Raw genomic sequence first — 11,867 nt, forward strand, 5'->3', positions numbered from 1 at the left:
GTCCTGACAAACTGATTTAGTTATAGTTGAAATTGAGCATAAAAAATATGATGATTTAATTTACCAATCTGGGACATAAATGGGGTTTAGTTTAACACAATTCATTAGGAGGAGATCAGCACACTAAATGATCTTAATTCAGTGAATCCTTTCATAACAAAAAGGGCACGAACAATCTCATAACTGATATATAAGAAGTCATTTTTGTCTAAATTGAGGAATCCTTTATACAACTTAATAGCTGGAAACAATCGGTGTTTCTACAAAAAAAGCACATACTTTTAGAACATACTTTTGTACTGAGATGACAATGAACATGATCTACATAGTGTACGTTATATTAACTGTACTTGTATGATTATTAACACAGCCTCAAATGGCTTTAAAATGACCACATCATGAGAACAATCAATGTAAATAAGACGACTGCTTTGCAATACAGAATATAACTATCAAGTCAATGCTTTATATGACCATAACAAATATTTAAAAATCCACATTCAGTTACATATACAATTCACAAACAACCTTAGGTATTGACAACAGTGTTTCTTCTACAGCATCAACAACACAAATCTAGATATCATTCAAAAGACACTTTAAATACAATAAAACCCCCATTATCCTACAAAACAAACAATTACTTTACCACAAGCCTGCGTCTCCTGAATCCTGATGAAGACCATGTTCAGAGCCGTGCACGTCCAGTCTCAGTATCCATGCAGAGACAGTGTGGAACTCAGATGGAACAGAATCTGGTATTTGTCACTGAGGACTGATTGTTCTTTGTGTTTGTGGGCGGAGGATGCTCTCCTCGCATGGTGTGTGTGTGAGTATGTGTGCTTGTTCGATTGGCCTCCTTCCCGGTTGGCTGTACCACTGTGATATATAATTAAGTCCCATTTTGATTTCATTTCACCTCCCATTATTCCAGTTCACTAAACTCCTCATTAGAATCAAGCACAAACTCTGTGTCCTCATTTTAGCCTCCACCTCAGAGTGATAAACAAGTTCTCAAATAAAGTGTTTTACTCACCTAACACTGAAATAGGTCACTGAACATTTCTATACCACTCAGTTTTAGAATTATAAAACATAAATCAGTGGTATCTGACAATATAAATATTAAATATATCATGTAACCTTCATCCCTGACTATTTTGAATTTAGGAATTACTTTACAAAAACTAATATTTCTAAATACGAGGAAAAACTAATCCTGCCACAGCCAACTCTTACCCTGTGTTCAGCAGGTGCTAGTTTTATTCCCTGTTAATAAAGACACTGAAGCACACATATGGATGATTTGTGCACAGAAATGCAGAATCATCCATTTGTTTTTTTCAACGTATATAATTAGCTTATATGAACTCCACTTGCTGGAGTTTGCTGATAAACTGTCAAACGTTTCTTACCTGGGTTTGGTGACAGTTAAGCATTCCCACATCCCTCTGACCCATGTTGACCTGGAGGCCCGGTGACGCTGGCAGCCATTCAAACTCTGCAGTCCCGCCTCCTCTTACAGATTGGTCGATCAAGACTAGACAGACAGATACAATGGAAACCCTTTCTACAGATAAACACGCACATATTAAGTTATTTCTTGGCCTTTATATCAGCCAATCAGTGTCCAAAATGATGGAGGTTCATTTCTGTCTGTGGAACTTGCGATCATACTGATACTGATCATTGAATTTTAACTATTTATTAACTATTTTTGTGTGCAGGCATTTAACATTTTAGTGTACTATTTGTGTGATATCTGTAATGTAGCATAGACAGAACAGTCTTTATCATAGTATTGTGCAGGCTGTAGATCAATATATAAATAAAATACATTACTATTTTGTTCAAACACTAAATTGTGTGGTGCATTTTTTTTAAAGTTAGTTTAGTTTTATCTTGTGTTTTTTCCCTTGTTGAATGTGTTTTTTTTTAAAAAATTCTGTGCTCTTCTCTTGAGAATTTGACCAACAGGTCAATCCAATTTCATTATTTTCTTTTTTTTTCCCTTTTAAATGTTATGACTTACTTTAGGGGATTGGTTTAATTGAGGCTTGCTGTGCATTTATTCTTTATTATGAGGCCTGAGGGGGGGGCATATCTGAGAACAGGCCCCCAATTTTCCTAAAATAAATGCCCTTTTTATTGGGCCCTTCACATAGATTCAAGAATTATTTCTTTTTTTTAATCAAGCAATGCTTAGGTTTCCATAAACTCCTCATACAGTGTTTTCTGCAAATACACATGATGAACAATTTTAATGTTTGATAATGTTCTAAATAATAATTATTAACATATCATTTTGCTTTACCTGTGAAATAAAAGACACATTCAAGACTTAAGGACCACAAAAACCCTTCAATTGAAAGAATATGAGAAGGAAAAATCACTCGCATCCACACTGAGGCAATAACCTGTGAAGATTATTGAGATTATCATTAAGCGGATGCAATTTAAATAATGTCTCATCAGTCATATAACTTTTATTTGGGTTGCGATATCCAAAATGTCAGCTAGACAATTAAAGAAGGAGAACATCATTTAGGTTACACTCTCACATTGTGTTCTGACAATAACTCACAGAACATGAAAAGCCACCTCCTTTGGGCTGACTCCAAGAGCTGACTCCATCAACCTCAAAGCATTTAAACCAAGAGGCGGAACCATTTCTGAGATGCCGAACATGGCAGAGATGCTTCAGGTGTTCAGGCGCTGCATGTAGGGAGGGTTTCATACGCAGGGAGGGTTTCATACGCATCTCACATGTTATAGTGGGACAAAGCATCTACGTCTGTATTGTATATTTAGCCTAAAAATTAAAAGACTGGATGTCTCACAGGTGCTGGCTTTCACCGACCTGCATCATGTCTGTAAGATAAAACCTGTTTCATTCACAATGTTTCAATAGGTGACGATCGGCAAGACAATAACAGAGAAAACCTTACAATTTTTAAAATCTAAGATTCACTGTAACACATAATAATAATTGTAGAGGTGAAACGTTAAATGGCTTGAATAGCAATAGAAATCTGGGATGGTCCTTTATTTTTCTTTGAGTCTTGAGACGGTGCTGTCGGTTCATCACTTGCCCTTCTTCTTCTTCCAGGGCTTCTTCTTGGACTTAGAGTCAATGATCAGCTGAGACTGTCGCTTCAGGGCCTCACGAGATATGATGTCAGCCTCGTCCTCCTCACTGTCGTCCTCTGAGACACAAACAGTGACAGTTTAGACTACTAGCGAAAGTGTGTGTATGTGCTTGAGTTAGTGTGTGTGTGTGTGTGTGTGTGTGTGTGTGTGTGTGTGTGTGTGTGTGTGTGTGTGTGTGTGTGTGTGTGTGTGTTTGTGAGACCCACCGTCGTTGAAGAGGTCTAGTCTTTGGTCCTCAGGTAGCTTGACACGCGTGTTGTAAGCTGGCAGTTTCCCTTCAATCCTCACATAGAACTGCTCAGAGCAACAAAAAGGAAAGAGTCAACCACCAGTAAAACATGTTTTTTTTGTTTTTTTTTGCCAATGAAGATTATCTATATTCAATATTGATTCTTAAAATACCCGATTTCCATGTGATCTGGCTTCATGTAGGTCTTTTCATGCACACGACAGAATGAAATGTGAAATCTTACAAAACAAATCATATATTTCTGTCAATGTCAGGCTATTGATTTTCTAAGTCTTATAATAAAAACTGAATTTCACATTTATTTAAAATTTCCTAAATTAGTGTTGGGGCACTTTAGAAACAAAACCTTTAAAAGAGCCAGTTTGAAGTTGTAAGAGTATCTACATATGTATCTACATTGTCTATAATACAACGTGTAAACATGATCAAACATGGTTACATAGGCCTAGTGATGTTCACCTGTTATGGTGAATGATAACTGTCTACACTGAGTACTTCGATGATGTCTATGTTTTTATCATGTAACTGGTAAAAGGAGATGAAGTTCGATCTTTCCCAGAGTGGATGTACTTTTACATACATACTTTATGGTAGAAGTGCAAGTTGTTTGACCAGGACAGCCGAGCGGTTTCTAGCAGTACCAGACAGGCAAACAAGGCTGCCCTGATTTTTGAAATGATCAGCTCAGAGTTACCTCAATTACAAAGATTATACTTTCCAAAAATGTATCTGAGAGTAAAATGGTCAATGTCATTAGCAATGTCCTACAGACTGTGACGTGTTTCCTATAGCACTCTCTGATATCCTACAGTGTGTTCTCAAACAGAGAAGGTGCTGCCAAGCGTTAGTAATCAAGAACAAACAGGTGGCTCTAATGGCGGCCTTTCCATTCAGATAAGCTAAGCACGCACAGCGGAATACATGCATGCTGTGTTCATTTGTGGCACCATGCAATGTAGGCTTAAACAAGAGCCCCAACATGCCCTCACCCAAAACTGCATTTATCTTTGAAAGTTCAAGCTGATGCGTCCTCATCAAAAATGAAAGTTCCCAAACCCTTTCCTGTGAGCCGTCACAGAGATATAATGTTGGTCACATGACCTTCATAAGGCATCTCGCCAGAGACACCTATGCATGTGTACATGTATAATACTGCTTCAGTGCCAACAGTCTCTGTTCATGAGTACAGAATGTACTTTGTGGTTGATCTAATTATGTTGTACCTTTCCAACACATATCATTACCAGTGACATATGTATTGTTTTCACCTTGTAAGTGCGTGTGTGTGTGTGTGTGTGTGTGTGTGTGTGTGTGTGTGTGTGTGTGTGTGTGTGTGTGTGTGTGTGTGTGTGTGTGTGTGTGTGTGTGTGTATGTGGAGACACCTACAGTAAAGGAATCACCCCAGAGACAGTTCTGCATACTTTGCCTTAACCGTTCAGTTTTGAAGGGGAAAAAAAGCAAAATAATGTGAAATTTAAGAGCTGCTTTCCTTTTAGTCCAGTGCTACAAGGAAGGAATGAGCTTTAGCGCTGCATTTCCATTTAGAGATGCTGAAACAGAATTGTTCTGTGCCGTGAATATCTTGCCTTTTTGTCTTGAATATGCTGACTGAATTTAGGCTACTCCAATGGAGCAGCCATCCATCTTTTTAGGCTGGTAATTTTTCTAAATAGCTTGATTGGTGGTCTGCATATTACACATTGATTCTCTATTAATGTGTGACTCATTTCTCAGCTTTCTCGCTGTTTTTTTAAATGAGCGACAGCCGGACACACACACACGTTCCACGCAGAGCTTGTAGCATATTAAATTAACAAATAGACTGTAATTAAACTAATGTTGGACATGAGTAACCAGTCAAAAATATGATAGCGTCACAACGGTGCACGATGCATTCATTAAACTTCACAGGTGTGAAGTTGAGATCAAATTGAAGTATGAGTTTGAATATGGGTGTGGTCCTAGCAAGGGGGCCTAAAGTAATGGGAAAGGAAAAGTGGAGGGGGTCGTTCGTCGATGGTTAAATCTGCAAATGTAAAACTAGTTTCACATAGAGACCCCGCCGCGACCCCTAATCGGGCCAAGGGGGTAAAGTTGGGGGTCCGATTGCCCCTTCCCCACTTCCTACCCTTCTCTTCCACACCGATCTTCAAACTCAACCTTTATCTTTGTCTCAACTACACACCTCTAAAGTTACGTGACTGCAGCTTGCACGTTGTGACACTATCACGTTGACAAAATCGGTCCACAGACAGACGTTTGCAATGAAGCCAATCACAGACTCTGGTGCTAGCCTACAGGGCAGTGAAAGGAACAGCTCCTTCCTATCTCCAGGCCTTGGTCAAGCCCTACACCCCCGCCCGACCACTTCGCTCTGCTGCCTCGGCGATTGGTTGCCCCGTTGCTCAGAGGTCCCTGCGGCCGATCCACCCGGTCACAGCTTTTTTCTGTCCTGGCCCCTCAGTGGAGGAATGAACTCCCCACTGACGTCAGGACAGCAGAGTCGCTGCCCATCTTTAGGCGCAGGCTGAAAACTCACCTCTTCAAGAAGTACTACCCGGAGCCTTCCTCGTAGCACTTATTGCACTCGTATTAGTTGCTGCACTTATTGAATTTGTATTTGTTTACTGCACTTATCCTATTCGTAGTAGTTTGTAGCACTTATTATATTCGGATTAGTCTGTTGCAATTATTGTTTCCGTAGTAATCTGCCTCTGCACTATACTTTTGCTCTGGTTTATGCTTTAAGATGCTTGTTTAAGAAAGGAGATGCACTTATGACTTCTGGTGACTAGTAGTTCTCTTGAATACCTATGTTGAATACACTTCCTGTAAGTCGCTTTGGATAAAAGCGTCTGCTAAATGACTGTAATGTAATGTAATGTAATGTAATGTAATGATTGGCTTCATTCACAGACAGAAAGATAACCTATACTTAAAACCACTGTGAGGCGGCTTGAGTGCCAACGTTCTCTGTTCACGAGGAGAGAACACAATGTACTCTGTGGTTGATCTAATTCTCTTGTGCCTCTCCTACACACCTGTCATTAAAACTGAGTACACAACGTTCTCTGTACCTTTACGAGACTTTCTCTGAAAATGCATAAACTATTTTCAATATCCTTTCCAGAAACAGAACCTTTTTATAAAACCACTGTGAAGACAGAGGAGTGCTGATGAGAGGAGGGTCGACTCACCTCGTCTTCGTCCATCTCCTTCAGAATAGCAGCCAAATCTTTTCCCTGAAGCTCATCGTGCAGTAACTGCAACCTCAGCTCACACTGGGTCAGCAGCTCCACCACAAACTCATCTGAGTCTGGAGACACTTCAGCCACTGTGTCCTCACTCTGGAGACAAATTGATTAATGGTGAACACATAAATTGATTATCACCAGAAATTCTGAGAAAAAAGGAATTCAAACCAGAGATGGATGTATTTTTAGGGGGAAAGTAAATCAACACATGTTAGGAATAAGTCAGACCATAAGTTTAACCTACAGTTGTGATGGTTGAAGTCGTATTTACCAGTGTGATGTGTTGAAGTTTGTCTGCAAGGTGCTCCACTCCAGCTCGGACAGTACTGAGGGCTTTAACAAGCCACTCCAGGCGCTCTTTGGCTGCATCACACCTCTGCTGTTGAGCCTGCAGTTGCATCTCACACTCCTCCAGCATCTGTTGGTCACTAATAAAACCACAGAGAAAGTGTAGAGGGTTAAGGCTGAACATTACACAGCTGTATCCGCAATTACTTCGCTACACTCCAGTACTACTGTCTGAGTGTCTCACCTGGAGAGTTTAGCCTCTCCAGAATATTTCATATCCTGGAACTGTTGGTTCAGGAGCTCCTTCTGCTCCTTCAGCTGCTGCAGCACCTCCTCATTCTCTCCCTTCAGCGTCTCCAGATGTTGGTGTGTCTCCTTCTGTGAGATGAAGCGCTCCACTATCTCCTACACACACATGACGGAAAAAGAAGAACCTTATATGTCAACATAAACCAAATAAATACATCCATGTACAGTGTGTGTGTGTGTGTGTGTGTGTGTGTGTGTGTGTGTGTGTGTGTGTGTGTGTGTGTGTGTGTGTGTGTGTGTGTGTGTGTGTGTGTTTGAATACACAGCCTGTGTTTTCCACATCCATACCTGTATATCTGTGACTCCGGTGGCCTCCTTGATTTGTCGGAAGGCCTCCTCAAAAGTGGAGATGGCTTTTTCCTCTTCACCCGCCATCCGGGGGTGCTGCGCTGGGCCTCACTGCTCAGCTCATCTGGCTGCATAGCTATTCTCTGGGCCTAAAGGTAGCAGAGGTTATAAGAACTCAAAACATAAATATTTCATTATTATTCTTTTTACCAAACATTAGATAGTAATGAGGGTGACTGAGTGTTGGAGGCCCTTCTGTGGTCATGTTTCTTGATTTCATGTTTAATTGTGTGCACATTTAGGGCCAGTTAGAAAGTAGGTGATCAAAAGAGGGAACATGAAAATAAACACCACAATAATGTTGTTGAAGTGTACATATGTATATACATATATATATATATATATATATATATATATATATATATATATATATATATTTATACCACCATGTGTATCTCACCCTTCTATCGACTTTTTCAGCCTGGGCCTTGCGCTCCTCGACCTTTTTCCTGTAGCTTGCTATTATACGCTCTCTCTCCTTGCGCTCCTTGTAAAGCATTTCTTCCTGCTGCTGTAAATCAACCTGGCAGAAGGACGAAAAGGGAAGCAGATAGAGTAACATTTTTCAGGGGAAGTTTGCATAAAAGCAGCTGTGACTCATATAACTTCTGTAATAAGTGTTGGTGAATTAGTGGAGTGCATGTTGAACACTCATAGCAGAGGAGGATTGAAAGTCACCTTAGCAGCTTCTTTAGAGAGTTGTGCGTTGTTGTTCATGACCTGCATGTCATGAAGCTCCTCTCTGTGATTCAGGATTTCTGCCTCCTGATTGTCCAACTGGCCCTGGAAAGTCAGACTCTCCTCCTGAAGCAGTAGGAGTGGAAAAGTGAGGGATAGAAAGGACATGAAACATAGATGTAGAAAGTGAGAGAGGCATTAAGTATTTCTGGAATAAAGGAAAGGGTCATAAGAGGACTGTTGCAATACTGCAACTTAAACCAATGCATGGTTTATTAATGGCTAATCAACAGGTTTTAATCTAGAAAATGAAAGCCTGAAAGCTTGATCTTTTAATGCACTTTAGTTGCACTGGATAAAAACATTAACCAAATGTAAATTGTAACTGTAACTAGATTTAAGTGCATTGTCGAGCACCGATAATATCTGTAAAGTAAAGTGACCTACTAAAAAATGTCTTTAGTACCTAAAAGAGAGGTCAAGTCTAGTGCAAACAAAAGTGAGCCTGGGACAGGAAGTACTGTACGACTGTGGAAGTCTCCCTCAACGTTTACATATCACAAACACAGATTCGGATATCAAGTGCCCAACAAAGGGTCATAGTACAGGCCATTACCCTGCAGAGAAACAGGGAGCATTCATTATTTCTGTACATGATACCTATATCATTAACTAATAGCCTCATTAGGGTGTCTGTTTATACAGAATGCACAGCAACCATATTTGTACTTACATAAGTTGCAAAATAATGTCTACAATGAGCCGCTCAGCACAACAACACACAAATCATCATGTGAGGCAGTGGCAACATGACCTCCATAACATGTCCAGCAGTTGAAGATTTGTACAAAACCTTATTTTGAGGCTAACAGGGGGCATGTTGGACTGACCTGCAGGTGACTTTTGAGTTTCTGGTAGTTAATCATGATGTTCTCAGCCTCTTTGCATTTAAACTGGGTCTTTTCCAGACTGTTCTCCAGCGCCCGCAGGTTCTGAAGACACACATGCACATTGAGTGTGAACTATTTTGTTGTGTATTTCATAAAGAATGAACATTGGGAAAAATAGGAAAATAGAATCTGTTTTATGTGTTGCGCATTTCTGCTTGAGCTTGAGAGGTAACCACCATGGCATCTTCCTCCTTTTTCCGAGTGCGAGCATCGGCAGACGGTGCGGCACTGCTGCCCTCTGGTTTCAACCTCTGGCACTCTGTCTTCAGCTCTTCAAGGCGGCGCTGGTGGGTCTGGGTGGTGTGTTTTAGGGCATTGAGACGCTTCATCTTGGACAGCACCTTCTGGTCAAGTGATGTCAGAGCTGCCTGAGAAAAGAAGGAAGACATGTACTGTGTATTAGGGCAAACGAGAGAGACATGAAGGCAGTGAAGGGGAAACAGATGGAGCTGAAGTCCTTGTCAAACTGGTATTTATGTCACTTTAGTGGGTTACAAAGCTATCAACAATAGTTGAGGGGTTAACAGTGGAAACATCTGTGGTGAAAATAGTTCAATAATATCATTTTGTAGACCACTATGTGAAAAAGTATATAAATGTATTGTACACAGCATTGATGCTCCTTCCGCTCACCTTCCCCGACATGTTGCGGTAGGCATCCTTCTCCAACCCTCTGTTATGAAAGGCCACTTTGATGACATTTCCATCACCCTGGGAAGCAGGACACAGGAGGGAACAGGATTGTAATGGGGAAGAAAAGTCATGTATGATGTTTGACTGTTCCTTTGGACTGTCATCGTGCCACCTACTGAGGCCCTGCTGACACCCACTACTACTACCACTATCATTATTAGTCACATTACTATTATTATTGCCTGTACTATTACGCTTATTGACTTGCTTCTACCCTGGAGTCTTTGTGCTTTCTCGCTTCGCAGGCTTCTATAAATCGTGGCTGTACCTGGACCGTGGTCGTGCATCCTGCTACGGCCCTGCTGACACCGACTGCTACCACCATTATTATTATTACTAGTCACATTACTATTACTATTACCTGTACCATTAAGCATTTTAGCTTTACTTCCACCCTGAAGCCCTTTTGCTTTCTCGTTCTGCAGGTTTCCATGAATCGTTGTGGTACCTGGACCGTAGTCGTGCCTCCTGCTGTGAGCCGACTGACACCCACTGCTACTTCCATTATTATTATTAATCACATTACTATCCCTATTTTCATGGCTATAATTCTACTGTAATAATTGCTGCTGTTATTATAAGTAGTCTTATTATATGAATCATTTATGTCATATACATTGAATGTGTTGTATCTCTGTTATGCTGTTCATTCTGTACACATGACATCTATTGCATTCTGTCCATCCTGGGAGAAGGATCCCTCCTCTGTCGTTCTCCCAGAGGTTTCTTCCTTTTTCTCCCTGTTAAAGGGGTTTTTAGGGGAGTTTTTCCTGTGAATGTGAGGGAAGGACAGAGGATGTGAGGGAAGGACAGAGGATGTGAGGGTGTAAGGACAGAGGATGTGAGGGTGTAAGGACAGAGGATGTGAGGGTGTAAGGACAGAGGATGTGAGGGTGTAAGGACAGAGGATGTAAGGACAGAGGATGTGAGGGTGTAAGGACAGAGGATGTGAGGGTCTAAGGACAGAGGATGTGAGGGTGTAAGGACAGAGGATGTCTCATGTGTACAGATTGTAAAGCCCTCTGAGGCAAATTTGTAATTTGTGATTCTGGGCTATACAAAATAAACTGAATTGAATTGAGATAATGAGGACAGAAAAGAGGCAACAGAGATGGGGACGTTTTCTCCACAGCATGGGACTCACAGCATTAGCTTCTGCCATCTTCCTGCAGAGCCTCTTGTTGTCCTGCCTCAGCTGGCGGATGGCCTCCCTGTTCTTCTTGATGGTGGACTGAGAGCTCTCATAGGATGCAGCTCTGTCGCCCTCTGGTGGACACATGCAGCCATTACACCAGTGACACGAATGGGTATGCGTCTCATTATTGAACAAACTTAACAAACTTACCCAGAAGTTGGATTTTTCGCTGCATCTCCGATATTTGGTCATGCAGCGGAGGTTTCACTGCGTCGGCACTGAACGGCATGTTCAGCTTCGTGCTAATGTTGCCGCTAGCAGAGAAAACGAGCCTCCGTCGGTGTTAGCGTCACCTGAACGGAGACTTCCGGTAGGCTACGGTGTTGCCTAGCAACCTGTACACTAAAGGGAAGCTCACTAACCCTGTGGGTCTGGAGCATATAATAATAATAATAATAATAATAATAATAATAATAATAATAATAATAATAATAATAATAATAATAATAATAATAATAATAATAATAATAATGATAATAATAATGATAATAATAATTATAATAATAATAATTATTATAATAATAATGATAATAATAATAATAATGATAATAATAATAATAATAATAACAATAATAATAATAATAATAATAATAATAATAATGATAATAATAATTATGATAATAATAATAATAATAATAATAATAATAATAATAATAATGATAATAATAATAATAATAATGATAATAATAATAATAATAATAATAATTATTATAATAATAATAATAATAATAATAATAATAATGATAATAAT

General features: G+C 40.0%; 1 protein-coding gene across 1 annotated transcript; it reads right to left on the minus strand.

Moving 5' to 3' along the window:
* Positions 1-2,322: 2,322 nt before the first annotated feature.
* Positions 2,323-11,399, minus strand: odad3 (outer dynein arm docking complex subunit 3). Its single transcript, XM_054604952.1, is given in 14 exon segments — positions 2,323-3,206; positions 3,357-3,444; positions 6,599-6,748; positions 6,927-7,083; positions 7,188-7,348; positions 7,541-7,630; positions 7,633-7,689; positions 8,001-8,123; positions 8,279-8,404; positions 9,169-9,270; positions 9,405-9,596; positions 9,862-9,939; positions 11,066-11,187; positions 11,267-11,399. Coding segments are annotated over 14 exon segments (1,647 nt in total). The 5' UTR covers positions 11,346-11,399; the 3' UTR covers positions 2,323-3,084.
* Positions 11,400-11,867: the final 468 nt, after the last annotated feature.

The sequence above is a fragment of the Anoplopoma fimbria genome, chromosome 9, assembly GCF_027596085.1.
Source record: "Anoplopoma fimbria isolate UVic2021 breed Golden Eagle Sablefish chromosome 9, Afim_UVic_2022, whole genome shotgun sequence".
NCBI lineage: Eukaryota > Metazoa > Chordata > Actinopteri > Perciformes > Anoplopomatidae > Anoplopoma > Anoplopoma fimbria.